Source organism: Dendropsophus ebraccatus, chromosome 7, assembly GCF_027789765.1.
Source record: "Dendropsophus ebraccatus isolate aDenEbr1 chromosome 7, aDenEbr1.pat, whole genome shotgun sequence".
NCBI lineage: Eukaryota > Metazoa > Chordata > Amphibia > Anura > Hylidae > Dendropsophus > Dendropsophus ebraccatus.
The window spans coordinates 143,771,565-143,791,920 of NC_091460.1; the positions used below are offsets into that span (position 1 = coordinate 143,771,565).

The window sequence follows — 20,356 nt, forward strand, 5'->3', positions numbered from 1 at the left end:
TTGAAAAAGAAAAACAGATTTGGTGACCTACCCCTTTAACCTTGTTGTATTCTAGACGGACAGGGAAGATCTCTACTGCGGTCCTGAATATGTTAAATCCAAAAATAGAAGCGCTGTAAGAATGTGAGATATTCTCCAATAACAAAGAGTAATTTATGTGGAGTTTTGTGCAATCTGACAAGCACAGAGCCACTTTTGTCCTATGATTAGCATGGCTGCTGATGTCAGTTTGCTTGTCTGGCATTAAGCTTTATGCTACTACTAAACTCTTCTTTGTACTCGCAGCCAGAAGACCTTTGTATAGGCCCCTATTAAAGTGCACACTTAGTCATTTGCCTCCCCCCCCCCCCCCCCCTTCTGGTTTAATCTGTGCCAGTCCCAATGAGTGACTCATTTACTGAAAGGAACCAACATAAATAGTAGCAGGTGCTTATAGACTAAAGTTAGCAGCGTAGTTATGTACGGCGCAAAGCAATTAGAGCGACATCTGACGAAAGCACAAGACCATAATGATGAGTAATCCAAACTATTCAGACATTAGTTTTTGGGGAAGGGGAAATGGAGGATGTGTTGGAAGGATGACGGTTTTGTTATTAGGTTCTGAATTGGTGTCTGAGGCCAAATATGTCACCTAAGTTTTATTTCACAAGAGTATCTGTCCTTCTAGCTATATGTATTAAAGAGGCACCTAATTTGAAAGAAAAAGATTTTCACCTAACTGGTTTACAATAGATTTCTAATTTACTTCTATTTAAAAATCTCAAATATTTAAGTACTTATCAGCTGCTGTATGTCCTGCAGGAAGTGGTGGATTTCTTCTAGTCTGACACAGTGCTCTCTGCTGCCACCTCTGTCCATGTCAGGAACTGTCCACAGCAGCAGCAAATCCCCATAGAAAACCTCTCCTGGACAATTCCTGACATGGACAGAGGTGGCAGCAGAGAGCACTGTGTCAGACTAGAGAGAATACACCACTTCCTGCAGGACATACAGCAGCTGATGAGTACTGGAAGACTGGAGATTTTTAAATAGTAAAGTAAACTACAAATCTCTGGCACCAGTTGATTTGAATGAAAAAAAAATTGAACTACCCCCTTTAAAGACAAAATAGTAGAAAAGAATTCACTTTGTCCTAAGATGTGTTGTATTTGAATGAAGTTACTTTAATATCTGTAGAGCCCCGGATACTTACCCCATCTTGCCAAGTCCCGTTCCTGGAGCCAGTCCCGGGACTGAGAGATCCCCATCTGAAGCCCGGCGCGCGCTGCTGAAATGGGTCCGACGCCCATAGAGGATGATGGCTCTATTCATTCTCTATGGGTGTCGGACTTATCTTAGCAGCGCGTGCGTCAGGCTTCAGACTGGGATATCTCCATCCCAGGAACGGGACTTGGCAAGATGGGGTAAGTATCCAGGGCTCTAGCGGGGGTCGGGCGGCCTTCACCCCGGCACGGGGGGTGACAAGTTCCCCTTAATTTTAATATGTTTTTACAAGAAAAACAGAGAATAAAGTTAACTTACAACCTAATATATACAGCTGTGATACTCTTCTCAAGAGCAAGAACAAAATAGAAGAAACTTGTTGAGTCTGTTTAATGAAACCCCAAAGTGTAACTTACGCGAGGATCATCTCAGACCACCCCAGGGCCGAGTCGACAAGCATATAGTCCCAATAATGGTGATGTTCACACACAGGTTTTTTCCCCCTGTTTTTTAAAAGAAAAAACTATGTCCGTCACTTGGCTGTTTGGCCGCCGGTCAGTGCTGTGAGGGCTGTCAGTCCGTTATTCTAGGTCAGGTGAACTGATCGCCCTTTATCTTTTAATTTAAAAGTTTATTGAATTTAAAAGTAAACACAGTGAAAAGAGAAAAACTGTGTGTGACCAACTAAAAAATGTCTGCTGTTTTGCATAAGACGTCCAAAAATAATTGTCATGATCATTGTCCGCGCAGACAAAGTCCGTTATTTTATACACTGTGTGCATCGGACGTCCGTCATTCCATTGACTTCAATGCATTACAATGAAGTAAATTAAATTGCGGAAATAACGTCTTTTAATAGAAATGGCGCATGACGCGTCAGTGTGAAATGACTGTAGCCTAGTTAAGCGCCCCTGTTGCTCTTTGTCTAATATAGCATGTTACCGGTGCCGTGTGATGCACGAATAAAATAACCACAAAAGTCATTGGTAATTGCCGTTCGTTTTTTGTTTTTTTTTCCCTGCACTTATGTGAATTGAAGCCTACTGAATTGGAACAGAGCACCACTAATTGGTTAACCGGTATAGCCATTTGAGGCTGCAGTGAATCAAGCTAATTGCTCACTTTGCCCTATGGTAGTGGCAGTGCCGGGATCCTACTCGCGTTGCAACAGAATAAACCTATATCTATCCTAAGATGGTGTATTTGCTTTAATTTAAATGGAAAAACGTGTTGGTCTCTTTAATGTGTACTTTACCAGATGTGTATAGAGGATTATTAACTTAGTCTCCACTCTCTTGTAGGCATGGAAGCGGAGATGGTTTATACTTCGCAGTGGACGTTTAACAGGAGATCCTGACGTGCTAGAATACTACAAGAATGACCATGCTAAGAAGCCTATTCGTATTATTGACTTGAACCTCTGTGAGCAGGTTGACGCTGGACTGGTTTTCCCCAAAAAGGAATTTGAACATAGTTATATTTTTGATATAAAAACCATTGACAGAATATTTTATTTAGTGGCCGAAAGTGAAGAGGAAATGAATCGGTGGGTTCGGAGCATATGTGACATCTGCGGATTTAACCCCACTGAAGAAGGTAAGACTCGTATAGAGCCATTTCATGGTTATCTTTGAGGATGCATCCAGTGACCGGACTGTTTGGTGTAGACCATAGGTGTCAAACTCCAGGCTCTCCAGCTCTTACAAAACTACAAATAGAAGGTGCCGCAGGTGCCCATGGGCAGCAACATATCAAAAGGTATTTTTGAACGGAATACCCTTTTAATATTATGTATGCCCATGTTTTGCTTATTTAGATTAATGCAAATTTCATACTCCTCCTTGGCTGAAAGTACTCCTTAAAAATTCTTTTGAGTTGTATTTTTACCCTGCCAGGCCAAAAAAAAAAAAGGAGCGGGACCTCTGCTTGGAAAACTAGTTTTAATAAAGTAAACAGAGAAATTGAGGCTTTTAGAAAAGAATTATTATTATTTTTATGTTTCCATTTTGATGCGTTTAAAGGGGGTACTCTGGTAAAAATAATTTTCTTTGAAATCCACTGGTTTCAGAAAGTTATATAGATTTGTAATTTACTTCTGTTTAAAAATTTCAAGTCTTTCCATACTTATCAGCTGCTGTATGTCCGGAATTGGTGTACTCTTTCCAGTCTGACACAGTGCTCTGTGCTGCCACCTCTGTCCATGTCAGCAACTGTCCAGAGCAGGAGAGGTTTTCTATGGGGATTTGCTGCTGCTCTGGACAATTCCTGACATGGACAGAGGTGGCAGCAGAGAGCACTGCGTCAGACTGGAAAGACTACACCACTTCCTGCAGGACATAAAGCAGCTGATAAGTATGGGAACACTGGAGATTTTTAAATAGAACTAAATTACAAATCTATATAACTTTCTGAAACCAGTTGATTTTGGAAGAAAAATATTTTTGCTGGAGTATCCCTATCTTATGGCGCATTGTGTGCATTCATATACTGAGATTCTTGTTTCTGTTTTCTGTACCATCAGGGTTTTCTCCAGTCTTTTACATAAGTTTTAGTATTACAGTACAATACCAATACTTTAACTTAAAGAAGTAAACACTTGCCTAACATTTAAAATACATTTGTTAGGCTGCCTTTATTCTCTGACACACATGAAGCGCACAGCTAGTGTTGGCAGGATACAATTATGACAAAGAAAGTAACAATTTTGTCTCTCAATACATGCTTTTAAAGGGCCAGTGCATGTAAAGTACATAAAAGCCTGATAATGTATTTGAACAATGCGACATCTTACCTTTATGGCACATAACAAAAAAAAAAAACTTAGTGGGTGTATTTTCATTGTGAGAGTTTTACTTTAAAAATGTATTGAAGTCTTCAAAGAGATCCAGTACTTATCAGCTGCTGTATGTCCTGCAGGAAGTTTTTTCAGTCTGGACAGCAAGAGAGGTTTGGGACAGCAAGAGGGGATTTGCTGCTGCTCTGGACAGTTCCTGACATGGACAGAGGGGGCAGCAGAGTGTGTGTCAGACTACAGAAAATACACCACTTCCTGGAGGACATACAGCAGCTGATAAGTACTGGAATACTGGATATTTTTTCATAGAAGTAAATTACAAATCTCTGGCACCAGTTGATCTGAAAGATTTTTTTTATTTTTTATTTTTTTTTTGTTTAACTACCCCTTTAAAGGACAACTCCGGGCAAAATGTATTTTTTAATAAGTTATAACATAAGGAAAGTTGGACAAATTTCCAATATACACTAATTATGGGAAATGCACATAAAGTGCTTTTCCCCTCAATTTAGTAGATCAGACAGGCTCAATTTTTCTAAAAAAAAAAAAAGGTGACGTCACGAATCGGCGCAGGGCTGGGTGTAATTCCTATGAAGCATCCAGCAGGGGCCACAGTGTATGGAGAGATTACATAGGAAGAATAACTATATCACAAGTGCCAGCAGCCTCATCCATTGCACATAGGGTGGGGCTGCTGGCACCTGGCACTTGTGGTGTGGCTGCCCCCGTGCCAGCAGCCCTCAGTGAACACCCCCCACCCCCTACAGACCCTCAAACTACCCCCATCACAAGTGCCAGCAGCCCTGCCCACGGCACATAGAGACGGGGCTGCCACGCGCCCTGCAGCCTGTCATTTACCCCTTAAACACCTTAAGTTTAAGTGACAGCGGCAGCTCCTGTCACTTATCGATCGGCACCCCCGCAGTGTAACTGCATCAGTCCCGATCGCTTTCACAGATCGGCGGAGGTCTCTTACCTTCCTCTGTACAGTCCGATTGGTGCTCTGCTCTGGCCATTTTTCAAATCTGGTTGCTGACAGGAGGGAATTTGATCAGGAGTACAAATTGACCTCTCCCCGTGCCTGCGGTGAGCGGCGGGACCAGCCTCGGGGCCCCCATCAGAAGGCGTTTTCCCCCCAAGTTGTGACAACATCACAACTCTGGGAGGAAAAAAATGCCTGTCCTTGCTGATGGACTGGCCGTTCAGCCAATCAGTGACTGGAGCGGCGACCACCATCTGGGTTATGATGTGCCAGTGCTGGAGATCCTGGAGCCCGGGGGGTCCCGAGGATGTTCCCGCCACTCACCGTGGGCATGAGGAGATGTAAGTTCCTACTCCTGATCAAATTCCCCCCTGCCGGCTACCAGATTTTAAAAAATTGCCTACTAGGTATTAACCAGCCCAATCTTTTTATGAATAGTTTGTGTTTTTACCAAAATATAGATTTCAGTGAAGGCCACAAGTCCTGCAAAATGTAAAAAGTTTACCTAAAATCCAGGTTTACTTCCCTAAAAAGATTTCAAGTCTGAGTATTGATTTGGATTTGTGAATTCATACAAAGAACACTTCCATATCTGCACTGTGCAGAACAAGGCCTTGCAGAATCCCGAATACAATAAGGTAAAGGTAAACGTCTATACAAGTGACTGGAGTTGTTTAAAGACAAACATCCTTTTATTGTGGAGAAAAGCTGCATTCCTGGAACTTTCTCTCTGGTAAAAATTCCTGCAATATCCTATTATAACACACGGCTAGCCAGCTGCCTGTCAGGACATGCTGTCAGTGGGAACGTGCTGTTTATATTCCTTTTCTTTTGCTTCTGTAGATGTGAAACCTCCCAGTGTTCCTGTGCAAGCCCCCATCGAGATTCCCATGACTGCGGGTTCAGAAGTCTCTGCTCATTCTCATCATGGTCAACTCCCCCAACCCTACCAGCTTCTCAACGTACCACCTTTAGAAGCGAACAGCCACGAGGACCCCCCAGACTATTTACTGTTAATAAACTGCCAAAGCAAGAAACCAGAGCCGTCAAGGTAAATGTTCATCTTTCCTAAGGATCAACAGGACAGGTGGAGCATGAGAAAACCCCAACAGGACAAGATCAATACTTTTGGAATATGTTCTCTTAGGCTGGGTTCACACTGGCATAATCTGGACCCAAGCTTGTTTGACTACCAAGTCTGACGACCCAAAGTGACAGCTGTAAGTTTAGGTCATCGAATCGACACAGGCCAGAACATGCATAAAGCAAGTGCAAAATGTCTGTATTCTGCCAGTGTGAACCCGGCACCCGTTGACAAAAATAAAAAACACGCTACCATTGAAAAGTTTTAGAACTCCTCAGTTTTTTCCACTATCTGTATTTACAGTTTAATATCCAAAATGTAGTCTAGATTAGAGTCACAGCAGACACCTCTAGCTGATGTAACAGCTATGTACATATATAGCTATATATATATACTGATTAGATAGATACATACATACATACACACAATCAGTGCATACTTTCCACCATTGCATTAAGATATTGTTCATCCCAGACAAGCTCAATGGGGTTTAAAGGGGTTATCCAGCACTACAAAAACATGGCCACTTTCTTCCAGCACCGCTCTTGTCTCCAGTTTGGGTGCAGGTTTTGCAATTCTGTTCCATCGAAGTGAATGGAGCTTAATTGCAAACTGCACCTAACCTGGAGACAAGAGCTGTGCTGTCTGTTTTTGTAGCACTAGATAACCCCTTAAAAAGCCTACCAGCTGCTGCTTGTCTACGTAGGTAGTTCTGACATAACCTACATAAGTGTGTATTGGATCATTGGCTTAATGTAATACGAAGCCCTGAACAACTAGTTTGTGCTCTATGCCAGACACCCTCTGTAAGTTGCTAATTCTGGATTCAGCTTTTTTTTTTTTTTTTTTAATTTAGCAATCTTTGCATGGGCTTTCTTACTAATACTTTATCTTAAAGCGACTCTGTACCCACAATCTGTCCCCCCCAAACCACTTGTACCTTCGGATAGCTGCTTTTAATCCAAGATCTGTCCTGGGGTCCATTCGGCAGGTGATGCAGTTATTGTCCTAAAACTTGCAGCCCCGTGCGAAACTGCCGTGGCCTAGAGTATCTGTGCCCTAACTTTGCACCACCCCTCCGTCCCTCCTCCCGACCCTCTTCATCATTAGGAATGCCACTGGCAGGATTTTTCCTATTCCTCTGCAGTGAACACTGCACAGGTGCCTTAACGATCCAGCCCATGTAGACAATCTGCCTGGAGCATTCCTAATGATGAGGGATGGAGGGGCGGTGCAAGCATAATGTATAATGACTGTGTGATTTGTGTCGTGTACACCGGCCAATTTCAGTCCATAATTTGTTGTGTTTCATGTTAGAAAGATTCATTTTTTTATGTTTTTGATTTACATTTGGAACTTCCAACCATTTTTACCTAATTTTTTATACTAGAACTTTGTTAATGTCAAGCGTAACTGGAAAAATTGAGGCATTCTAAAACCTTTGACCGGTATGTATATGTGTCTGCAGTTATGCAACTTAGTTCCATTAAAGTGAATGGCGCCAATGTCCTCAATGAAAACTACTCACCAAATAGTGAAGTAACTTAACGTAAACCTATCACTTAATTATAGGCGAGTGCTTCTGCCCCTTAGTTGTTCTATAGACCCCCACAGATGGCGGCTTCTGACGTGGCAGTCTTCTAATAAAATGATAGGTACACTTTAGAGGAATAATTGCAGCCCTTTACCCTTCAGTGATCTGGAGGTTCATAAATATAGTGTGTCTGTGTGTGTGTCTGTGTGTGTGTCTGTGTGTGTGTCTGTGTGTGTGATTTCTGTGCAGCCCTTCATTTAAAGTATAGACATACCTCTCCACGCTCCTGGTGCTTCTTTCCTCTCCCCGGTCGCTTCTGCCTCCTGTCTGCAGCCTTCAATTGAGCGCTTTTTTTTTTTTTTTTTTTTTTTTGCCGAACTACCCCTTTAAGAGTGGTGCCTGTTCCTTTTAGTTATCCTCTTATTATTGTTAATTGGATAGTACTGTATACGTTTCAGTTACAATTACCCCAGACTTGTAAATTTTCCTAGCTTTCGGTACAGATAAGAATTCTGCAGCGATACATAATATCTTGTGTAAGAAGGAGCTCATACTGTCCTGTTCTTTCCTATGTCGTTGTGTTAATACATCAGACATGGGTCGTCGTCTCTGGCATCAGAGGAGGATTATCTACTACTTGAAGATTTTGTGAGCAAAAAGATTTCATGGCAGTGAGTGTGAGGTTATTGTAATGCCAAGTGCACTTTGCATGGTATTGTGAATCACTCACGTGCATATTTTGGATTGAGAATTTAACTCTTTGCTGCCATAACGGTAATTACTGCAGTTGTGTGTGTGTGTATTTTTATTTATTTTTTTGTTACTCTGTTACTGAAATACATCACCCATTATGTTAAAAAGGTTGTTCACCAAAAAATGTATCCCTTCGAATCAATTGGTGCCAGAAAGTTTTATACAGATGTGTAATTTACTTCCAGTACTTATTAGCTGCTGTATGTTCTGCAGGAAGTGGTGTATTCTCTCCAGTCTAGAGAGCAGGGAAGGTTTTCTATAGGGATTTGCTGCTGCTCTGGACAGTTCCTGACATGGACAGAGGTAGCAGCACCGTGTCAGACTGGAAAGAATACACCACTTCCTGCAGGACATACAGCAGCTGATAAGTACTGGAAGGAGTTTTTTTTTTTTTTTTTTTTTTTTAAATAGAAGTAAATTACAAATTTCTGGCACCAGTTGATTTGAAAGAATTTTTTTTTGTGAACTACCCCTTTAATTGTTTTATTACTTATGGTTTACTAATTGAGCATGTTTGATATTTGTTATAATTATTTTCTTTTTTTCTTTTCTTTATTCATTCATATTCATCTTCCTTGAAGGGGTTGTCCCACTTATACTTCCCTCCCTTGCTGCTCCACTTCTCCGGCTGTTAGATCTTCTAGTCCCAGCTGTGCAGCTGTTCTTCCAGCTTCTGATAACGTCCCGCTCCTCTGCTTAGCTCTTTGATTGGCTAAGCGGGAAGTAGGATGTCTGAGTTTTACAGTCAGTATCTGCTTGATAAAATGGACAGTACTATACATGTGTTATAGTGTATTCTGAAGTTATGGGTTTTCAAGTTGCTTTTGAAAACCTGCGATAGATATAAATGAGATTTTTCAGGGTAGTGATTTCCAGAGTGTAGAAGAATGTAAGGAGATGTCTTGGAAACGGCTGGCCAAGGAGCAGACCAGGGGAGAGAACAGAAAAAGGTTCTGTGAGGTTTGGGGATTGTGTAAAGGGTGGTATAGGGAAATGAGGTCACAGTATGGAGGTGACAGGTTGTGGACAGCTGTGTATATCATTAGAAGTTTAAAGGCAATCTGTCACTAGGTAGATGCCGCCTTAAATGAGTGCAGCCTAAACTAGTGACAGAAATGCTGAACAGATCAGTGTATTACTTACATTATTCTGTTCAGCCGTTCTCCTTATATGCAGGAGAATAGGATTCTTGCCGCACCCCTCCCCCGCCCTCCAGCTGCTGATTGACAGTTAACTGCCTATACACAGCATGGATAGATAACTGCCAATCAGCAGCTGGTGGGTGGAGTTTTCTGCTTCTCATGAATATCCAGGACTACTGAGCTCATGCACATAATGTAGAGGACTACTTATTGTCCATGTTATTCAGGAGGAGATCTCTGGATCAGCTGCACAGAACAATGTAAGTGATACATCATTGTGTTCAGCTTCTCTGTCACTAGTTTATGCTACCCTGAGATAGGACACTATAACCTGCTGACCCTGAGATAGGACACCATATAACTACTGACAGTCTTTTTAAGTACACTGGGCAAGGTGGATTAGTCAGGCCGGATAAGGATTAAGCATTAAGGATATTTTATGGAAATAAAAAAAAAAAAAGTACAAACAATGTACGCTTCTCTGGACTGACAGTAAGTTCGTCCGAACCCGATCACTTGGCTGTTGAATCCTGCTGCCTGAAAAACACGGATCCAGTCATATGTCTCCTAGGTCTGTATGCATGTTTTCCAGGATTCGGGATTCAATGTGCCAGTGGCCAGGTTCGACCAGACTTGCTATAAATTCGCTCATCTCAAGTTGTGGTAGAGCCATTATATAACTTTTTTGTTTACATCACCATCATTCGTAGAAAACAGAGATTGCAGAATACAGAAGAAAGTTAATATTAATATTAAAAAGTGTGCATTTTATCTGGTTGCTCTAATGTATTTTGTTTAACTACATGAAGTATGTTACATTTTAACATTATTCATCATACTATATTTTCTCATGTGCCATCTCCTTATGGCATTGGATAAAATAGCTTCTCTCATTCTGTGGTATTTTATTTAAAGGGGTTCTTCACCATTTTTTGTTTTCTTTCAAATCAACTGGTTCCAGAGATTGGTAATTACTTCTATTAAAAAATCTCCAGTCTTCCAGTACCGATCAGCTGCTGTATGTCCTGCAGGAAGTGGCGTATTCTTTCTAGTCTGACACAGTACTCTCTGCTGCCACCTCTGTCCATGTCAGGAACTGTCCAGAGCAGCAGCAAATCCTCATAGAAAACCTAATTTTTTTTTTTTGTTAATGGATATGGCACATGAGAAAATGGATTCACACATTGTACTAATTTGCCATGTTGCTTGCCAGTGTTCTTTCCATGATCTTTATTATATTTGGTTAGCAATGTTCTAGGGGTTGATAAATATTGATTATACTTTTTTATGTTTAGATCTCACCTGGATTCTACAAAGTCGGTACCATCAGAAACAGACTGCAATGACAACGTTGCCACTCATAAGAGCTCTTCGGCACCCAAGCACAACATAAATGGATATTTTCAGCAATCTAGTGTATATGATTCTCCATCTCGTGCCGGATCTTGTTCAGAATCTAGTTTGTATAACTTGCCAAGAAGCTACTCACAAGATGTTTTACCAAAGGCGGTGTCTCCTTCGGGTACAGATGTGGATGGGGATCAGAGTGTTTTTAATATGTCGGGAGCGTCCTTATTGGAGTCCCAGCTAAGGCATATGTCTATAAGCTATGACATTCCTCCCAGCTCGGGAAGCACTTACCAGATACCCCGGACTGTACATGAAAACTCTTTAGGGCAGTCTACATCAAAGTTAGAGACAATTGCAGATGTTCCCCCACCAAGACCACCAAAGCCTTATTATTCCTCTGAACGCTCCCCAGCAGAACACAGTTTAACCCGCACTGCCTCAGAGACTGATAGTAACTACTGCGTCCCCACAGGAGGAATGGCCGCATCGCGCAGTAATACAGTTTCTAGTTTAGAGTTAAATAAATATAGGAAAGGTAAGGTTTGTTCCTATTTTATGTTGTATATCCAGAGAACCTGTCGCCATGGGAGAGCAGGCTGACCTCACCCCACCCCTGGATAGAGCCCCCCCATACTTAATCCCTCCTGCCTTTTTAGCTCCCAATGTCTGTCCCTTCTCCAGGAAATCGCTATTGCTCCTCTTTGTACTCATTATACAAATGAGCAGAGAGGAGTCCAGTGCCCCTAGGAAACCTACTGCTCCAGTGATCCCCTATGGGCATCGGACTCATCTCTGCGCATTCTCATAATCCGTTGTTCTTCTTCCTTTTTTTGTGTGTGTGTGTGTGTGTGTGTGTGTTTAATAAATTAAAAATTAGGCTATGTTCCCACACTTTTTTTTTTTTTTTGCGCTCAGGAGTGGATTGAAATCATAGAAATGTTCACACACTGTTTAAATTGAGTGGATGGTCGCCATTTAATGGAAAATAACGGCTGTTGTTTCAAAATAACAGTAATCCACTAAATTTTAACAGTGTGTGAACATAGCCTTTCTATGTTTCCAATCATATTCCCGGGTTTGATTGCAAAATACTGTGTGGGAACATAGCCTTAAAGGGAATTATTGGGTTAGTGCACACTAACTTGATTTAAAGTCATACCGTCCCCCCCCCCCCCTTTCCATATCAGGAGCTCTCAGCACCTTCTTAAGCTTATATTTTGGGCATTTCATATCTTGCCATATAAAGGGTTTATTGGTGGTCTCTCCCCTCAAAAATGCATTTTATTGATGGTGGACAGCACTGTAGAGGCGGGGCTATTGGCCATGGTGCCCTTTATCTCCGCCCACATTGGCGCAGTGGGCCCCTACGTGATATATTGGAATGGGCCGACCTAAAGGGGCCACGGCCTAGGCCTCTAGGTCGGCCCATTCCAGTGACTCTAGTGGGGGCGGGGCCTGGCTAGCGATTATGTCACTGAGGGGCGTTAGAGAAATGTGGCACCACAGCAGTTAAGCCCTGCCCCCACGGCACTGTCCACCAACAATAACATTTTTACCTTGTTGTTTTTTCATATTAAACTTTATAACCATCTCTGTATGTGTTTGTGTTTCTAGATATGAGTTCTCAAGAGTTGTATGACGTTCCACGGCCGTTCCCCAGCGATAGATCCAGCTCACTTGAGGGATTTCATTTTGTGAGTAACTATCTGCTATAGTTGACAATGCATGCTAAAAAAATTAATTTTTTTTCGATTTTAAATGTTTTTTCTTGATTCCTTCAGAAAAACAGAAGCATGTTGGCAATGGGAAGTTTTTCTACAGAGGAATTAGATGAAAACTATGTCCCTATGAACCCCAATTCTCCTCCTCGGCAGCACTCCAACAGCTGCACGGAACCCATCCAAGAAACCAACTACGTCCCCATGACTCCCGGCACATTCGATTTCTCAGCATTCGGGATGCAAGTTCCACCTCCAGCTCACATGGGGTTTAGATCCAGTCCGCAGACTCCGCCGAGGAGGTCCATCGCACCCTCCACTGACTGTGAGCCCCCACCTGTGGATAGAAATCTGAAACCTGACAGAAAAGGTAGGTTGGGATTACAGCCCCGGCTGCTGCTTACTGCTGCCTCTAGCGAGCAATATTACCAAATGTTGCTAAAAATTTAACCTGCTTAAGAGCAACTAAAGACTGGTGAGGATGGCTTGGTGTGTGAAGTTGCTACTGGAATCTAATGCAATAAGCTAACATCTGTTGTGCTATACAGTTGGGTCAACAGTAACCTCTCATTCTTATAAAGTACTGGGTTTTATTAAAGGGGTACTTCAGCAAAAGTCTGGTTTTAGAAAGTTCTATAGATTTGTAATTTACTTCAATTTAAAATTTTTAAGTCTTTCCATACTTATCAGCTGCTGTATGTCCTGCAGGAAGTTGTGTCCAGTCTGACACAGTGCTCTCTGCTGCCACCTCTGTCCATGTTAGGAGAGGTTTTCTATGGGGATTTGCTGCTGCTCTAGACAGTTCCTGACATGGACAGAGGTGGCAGCAGAGAGCACCGTGTCAGACCGAAAAGAATACACCACTCCTGCAGGACATGAGATCTTTAAATAGAAGTAAATTACAAATCTATATTACTTTCTGAAACCAGTTGATTTGACATTCAAAGGATAGGAAGCTAATGTAATGCAATCTGTATGTACAGATAAACAAGTTCCTTACTGGTAAATTTATAATACCCTTTTTAAATAAAACAAAAAAATTGTGTGTTTAATTAAGGGTGACCATAGATGGTTGGATCTGCTGCTCATTTAGCGATTTTAATTTAACAAAACTCACAAGAGATTCACCCAAATAATCGTTCTTGTTTTGGTTTCCCTATAATCGTATTGATCTCATCTAAACTTTTTGGACAGTTCTCATGTGTCCCCCCCCCCCCCCACGTTTATTCACAAGTAAATGTCTCAAATTTAGGAATTTTTACCAAAGTGTATTGAGGAAACTGTGGATGTTGTGACAGGATGAGATAACTGTAGCCCATCTGTATATCCTACTAATTCATATCTGCAGTCGTCTTTCATAGAACTCAAATATGCGCTTAAGAAAGTCGCAAAAAACACAAGCTGCTAACATTAGTGATAATACAAGGCATGGGGGGGCACAATACCCTAAACCAGACATGTCAAACTAAGGCCCTCCAGCTGTTACAAAACTACAATTGTGTAGTACAACAGCTGGAGGGCCTTAGTTTGACCCCCCTGTCCTAAACCCTTAAACCGAACACATAGTCAGAGGGTCCGTGTTTGGTTCATCCTGCTGGAATTCGGGGTCCATCCACTGGGTGCACACTGAGGGTATAGCGCCTACTAAAACCACCAATTTTCTGACAGGTGGATGGCTGTGGACCCGTTTTATAGTGTTGTGCCTATAGTACGACCACACCAGGTTAGTGTGCACTGCTGTATGCACTCTCACATCGTTCACTAGTATTAATCCGTTCTGCATGTGCAGCTCCGCTTGCTGCTTTTTTCACATATTCTCATTAGTGATCATGTAAATTTATATAGGCCACATAGCCGTATCCTAAGCAAACCAGAATAAGGTTATAATTCATGGGTAAAAGGTGCAGAAACCTTGATCCACATGCTAAACATTGATTTTTTTTTTTCCTGGTGCAAAACCACATAACGGTGGCCTCATGCTAATCTGACATCGTTTACACGGCAGGTTGGCCCGTGTAATGCACCCTTTATGTTCCTGATGGAAAGGGTAGGTTGGGTTACTGCTGAGCAACGGTACGAAGTGTTGCTTAGTTTAATCTATATTCTTAGGGCCCGTTAACACTATGGAATTGGTGCTGAAATTCCGCTCAGAACCCCCGCCAGCGGACTCTACGCCAAATCCCGTCTGCTATCTTTTCAATAAGAGGCCTTGCGCGCCTCTGCTCTCCATGCCTCTCGACTCCAAGAATTGACAGCAACACTTAGTAACATTGCTGCATATTCTGCAGGAAGTGGTGTATTCTTTCCACTCTGGAGAGCAGCAGAGGTTTTCTATGGGGATTTGCTGCTGCTCTGGGCAGTTTCTGACATGGACAGAGGTGGCAGCAGAAAGCACTGTCAGACTGGCGACAATACATCACTTCCTGCTAGACATACAGCAGCTAAGGAGTTGTTTTTTTTTTTTTTTTTTTTTTTTTTTTTTAATAGAAGTAAATTACAAATATTTGGCACTTGCTGGGACCATTTGATGATAAAGAATTTTTTTTGTGAACTACCCCTTTAAAAGCTTTGCTATTTGTAGGTGAGCAATACCGGACACTTGCTGGGCCGAAAGCAGTGGGAAATCCCACTTATGTCAATAAGTTGTGTCAGCCGCAATCGGTGGTAGTGCCGGGAACGTTTCACTTCTGTGATTGGTTAAAATATTTGAATGTTGGGTTCAGATGGTACAATTACTGGCTGAACAGTTTGTCTATATAATGGGAAGCCTGTGGGTATAGAATCCATTGAAAAAGATTAGATGAGCCAGTGGTGGTTACATACATACATAGTGTTTTCTTTTAGCAATTTTTATATTTTTAATTGAAGTAAATTGGCTGTTTTTTTTTTTTTTTTTTTTTTAAGTGTCGTATTTTTTTTTTTTTCTTTGCAGAAATCAATAGTCCAGGCGATTTTTAAGAAACTTTATAATTGGGTTTATTAGGCAAATATGCCATTATCTGCATTCAAAAAAACTTTCCCCAGGTAACCCAACCCCCCCCCCCCCCCCCCCCCCCCCCTCTCATTCACAGGTTGTTTTTTTTTCAGGAAATCTATAATTTTACATCAGACATGTACTGTGTAACCTATGGAGAGGGAAGGGGGAGGAGGGAGATTAGTTGCCAGCAGGGAGCAAAGGATTACACAGTGAGAGCTGTGTGAAAGCCGGTATTCAGAGATCCGAGAGGTCAGTGTTGACTTCAGAGGAGATAGCACGGTGATGTAGCTGTAAATTAACTTTTTGTTCTGTCCTGTTTTGGTGCCTCATCTCCCTCAACCCCTCTCTTCTCCATAAGAAAATAATGAAGACAGGGAGGAGAGCTTCAAACTGCTTTTTCATGATAAAAAAAAAAACTTGATAAACCCAATTGCAAAGATTCTTGAAATCGCCTGTACTGATCATGACTGAGGAGTGAACGACAGTGTGGTTACAGTTCCCCTAGGAACATCCCTAGGAAAGTTTGTCAGTCCATGGCTCCAATAGGTGGAAATTTTGTAAAAAAAAAAAAAAATCACAAAGTCTGCATTGCTGATCCCTTCCTCGCCCTCTCTGCCCAGCTACGATCACACCAGATATTAAAGGAAAGTACATTAGGCCTTATGTAAATGAGTGGGATTTTGTAACTATGATCAGCCGTATACATAATCAGTGGGATTAGTTATCCTTTCTTTACATCACTGCTGTGATATACTTCTCATTGCTTCTCTCATATTACAGTCAGTTTTTTTTATTACTTTAGTATTTTCCATAGAAGCAGCTTGTGTTTATAGCTTTATATTGACTTATGACCATAATTGTGTTTTATGGAAGAAAACTGCAGTTATAACAATGGGTAAATGGATTATTATTCTAACAATCCAATTATTTTGATATACAGGAAAATAATTGCAAACCTGTTGTGCCATTACCTTGTGTGTATACATCGATTCTCATGTTGTGGTGTAAATAGGGTTGGCATGCTTTGCTTCCTATTTGCACAACATTATTTTGCTTGCCATGTGGGTGCAAAACAAAAACAATGGGCATTGTGCATTAGACCATGCAGCAGGACTCTAAGGTGGTACAAGCATCAGAGTACAGTTATAATATTTTAAGTGGTAGTTCAAAAAAAACTTTCAAATCAACTGGTGCAAGAGATTTGTAATTTACTTTTAAAAATCTCCAGTCTTCCAGTACTTATTAGCTGCTGTATGTCCTGCAGGAAGTGATGTATTCTTTCCAGTCTGCAGAGCAGGAGAGGTTTTCTATAGGGATTTGCTGCTGCTCTGGACAGTTCCTGACATGGACAGAGGTGGCAGCAGAGAGCACTGTGTGAGACTGGGAAGTATACATCACTTCCTGCAGGACATACAGGAGCTAATAAGTACTAGAAGTGATGAATACTTTCCAGTCTGACACAGTGTTCTCTGCTGCCACCTCTGTCCAGAGCAGTAGCAAATCCCCATAAAAAATCCTTTCCCTGTCTCCAGACACTTCCTGCAGGATGTACAGCAGCTCATAAGTACTGGAAGACTTAAGATTTTTAATAGAAGTAAATTACAAATCTCTGGCACTTTCTGGCACCAGTTGATTTAAAGTATATATTTTTTTCTTTTAAGGGGTAAACTTATTGATAGGGGATTGTGGGTATGAGGCCGTAAATACCATCTGTACTGTTATAGTATAAACATATAGTCCTGCTTAATAAAGCACAGTCTAATGACAAGCCCCATTGTTCAACATATTTTGCTCCTGTGTTCATGTCATACAGTTTTATTTACGTACAATAGCATTACAGGAGGGATAAAAGCCAAAAGCCTTGGATAGAACGTCTGACTGAGAGAAAAAAAAATACCTTTTAATGCCTTGATGGTCAATAAATGATGTTGCTAATGTGACTACGTACGATGCTGCGCATAGACAATACGTTGATCCATCAGATATGGAAACTCATTTTTATTGGGTTTGGTCTCATACTGCTTTGAAATGTTTACTTTTTTTATTGTTACTACTGCTGTAAGGTTTGACGTTTCATGGAGAAGATGTTCAGAAAATCTATGCCTGTTTTGTATATTTGATCTAATAGATTGTTCTGGAGTAAATAAAACATATACTTCCCAAGACCATGACTATTAATAGTTGATATATTTTTATCTTTTTCTCATTGCTGTTTCTGTTCTTTAGTATTTACTTTAAAGCAAAAGTAATTAAAGGGAATGTGTCGCCTGAAAATGACATTGTTTAAATTATGTTTTTGTGTTTAAACATAACTTTTAAGATTTTTTTTTTTTCCAAATTTTCCTTTTTTTTAATCTATATAATAAAATAATCCTGATATATTGTAGTTCTCATTCTTACCACTGGGGCTAAAACTAAGATGAGACTTCCTCTTGTGTCTGTGGTGATAAGAGGAGGCTGCTGTAAAGTGTTCTGCACAGCATTGCAGCGTCACGTGACACCAGTAGATGGAGGAGACAATAGCAGCTCCCTGTGGAATGACCTCTTCACAGGTCATAGAGCGCGCTCAGTAATGTCTTAGGGGGACAGAGTCTGTCTATTGTTATCTATGTCCATGAGTCCTACTGTAAAGCATGTCACTAAATGCTGTGACCAGAAAGATGGCCGCCCCCATAACAATGTACAAAAAGTGAAATAAAAAAAAAGTCAGAAAATAGGAACATTATAATAAAAGAATTTTTTATATCTGACTCTAATCAAGAAAAGAAAGTTTAGGTGACACATTCCCTTTAAATTTTCTCTTCTAATGCACCTATGTTGCCAGGATATTTTTCACAACATGAACACGTTTTACATAAGTGTGATGCCCATGTTATAATGCATAGATAATAATGGTGCAATGAGTCTTCAGTTTGTCACCACTCATTTTATATACAACTTAGCCCTCCCTTATCTGTTCTTATCTCTGAGGGATCCGACATGGCAAAATCCAACATATCCCCTCCAGATGGTCAGCCAATCTGGCAGAAATACATGGGCTTGGCCAACTTTAATGTGTATACCTAGGTTTTAGTCGGCGTGACCCACCTCTCGCAGTGGGTTCGGCCATCAATCTAAAGGCACCATTGCACAAAACTGTTATCAACCGGCGTAATAGGAGACAACGATCAGCCGATATGAACGATGTCAGCTGATCGTTTTCTTTCAATGTGTTGAAACTCAAATGACTAAGATAGCAACGATCTGCTGCCGTTGCCCCGTGGAATAGGAGCGGTGGCAGCAGACCTCTGCTCTCTTCTATGGGCTGCCCGGACGATCTAGCATTCACCTGGGCAGCCCCCTCGCTACCCATGCATATAATAACGCCAGCAGCGAGCGGGAGCAAGCGCCGTGTAATAGTGGCTTAAGGTGTATGGGGCTTTCGCAAACTTTTGGACAAATGATCATTTTGCCGTCTGTTCTTAAAGGTGTATGGCCAGCTTAAAGGGAACCAATGAGCACAATTGTTCCGAATAAAACTGAGCAGTGCTGCATAGATGTTGAATCAGGTTTCCCTACAATGCCTGGTGTTTCTTCCTCTGTAGCTTTATATCCCACTGTAAATTACGCTGCGAGTCTGTCAGGTCCTGGCAGATCACTTTCACTACATACACGCAGCAGTCTGAACGACCAATGCGTGTATGTAATTCTGCCGGCCCCTTAACCCCTTCAGCTCCTGCCCGGCTCCCGCTCTGTATACATTACCTGTCCTCGCTCCACGGGTCCCGGTGTACTGCTCTCCCGCCCGGCCAATCAGTGTGTTGCCCTGCCGCAGCCACTGATTGGCCGGGCGGGAGAGCAGTACGCCGGGACCCGTGCAGCGAGGAGAGGTAATTTATACAGCGGAGCGGGAGTCATGCAGGAGCTGAAGGGGTTAAGGGGCTGGCAGAATTACATACATGCAGCGGTCGTTCAGACCGCTGCGTGTATGTAGTGAAAGTGATCTGCCAGGACCTGACAGACTCGCAGCGTAATTTACGTTGCGAGTCGCTAGGTGTGAAGGCACCCCATAAATTGTGTGTTGTTTTTTTTTTGCTTAAATCTTTTTTTCTGTAAAAATACCTCCATTCAGGTATCATGAATTTTAAGTTCGCTGAAAGTTGTGCAACAAATCTGCAGTGTGTGATTATACCCTAAACTACAACAAACATGTCTATACATTCACACACATTTACAGAACCTAACGTAAGGTGAATTGTTGTTTTTGGACATTTATAATGATATAGTATAGACATATAGAGGGAGATTTATCAAACATGGTGTAAAGTGAAACTGGCTCAGTCGCCCCCGGCAACCAATCAGATCCCACCTCTCATTCCTCACAGACTCTTTGGAAAATGAAAGGTGGAATCTGATTGGTTGCTAGGGGCGGCTGAGCCAGTTTCACTTTACAGCATGTTTGATAAATCTCCCCCATAGAGTAAACCTATCCGGGACTGTTGTACTTGGAAGGGTGGTGATGTTGTTTTTGTGGTATAAATGAAAATCATTGAAGGGGTCGTTCGACCAATAACACTTATTCGCTATCCTGTAGATGGGCACACTGCCACTCACTGTCTTTCGAAGATGGCGGAGTTATATCGCTGGCAGCTGCCATAGATAATTAATAGAGTGGCAGCAAGTACGTGCGACCACCTCTCCATTCCAATTTTAGACTCTGCACACAGGTTTTGAGATTTGTTTTCATCTAGACAACCTCATAAAATTAGTTGCAGTAAAGGGTTTTAGAATTCTGTGAATGGAGGCTCTACAAGCCTCTATGTGATGCCATACAGGCACT

At 41.6% G+C, this 20,356-nt stretch overlaps 1 protein-coding gene across 2 annotated transcripts in view; it reads left to right on the plus strand.

The window, feature by feature from the left end:
* Positions 1-20,356, plus strand: part of GAB1 (GRB2 associated binding protein 1) — an 80,759-nt gene that overhangs the window by 41,880 nt on the left and 18,523 nt on the right. For both annotated transcript variants that reach the window (XM_069978649.1, XM_069978650.1), the window contains exons 2-6: positions 2,505-2,799; positions 5,823-6,030; positions 10,788-11,377; positions 12,457-12,536; positions 12,624-12,930. In XM_069978649.1, the coding sequence (XP_069834750.1) occupies positions 2,505-2,799; positions 5,823-6,030; positions 10,788-11,377; positions 12,457-12,536; positions 12,624-12,930 (1,480 nt within the window). The remainder of the gene's footprint in view (positions 1-2,504; positions 2,800-5,822; positions 6,031-10,787; positions 11,378-12,456; positions 12,537-12,623; positions 12,931-20,356) is intronic.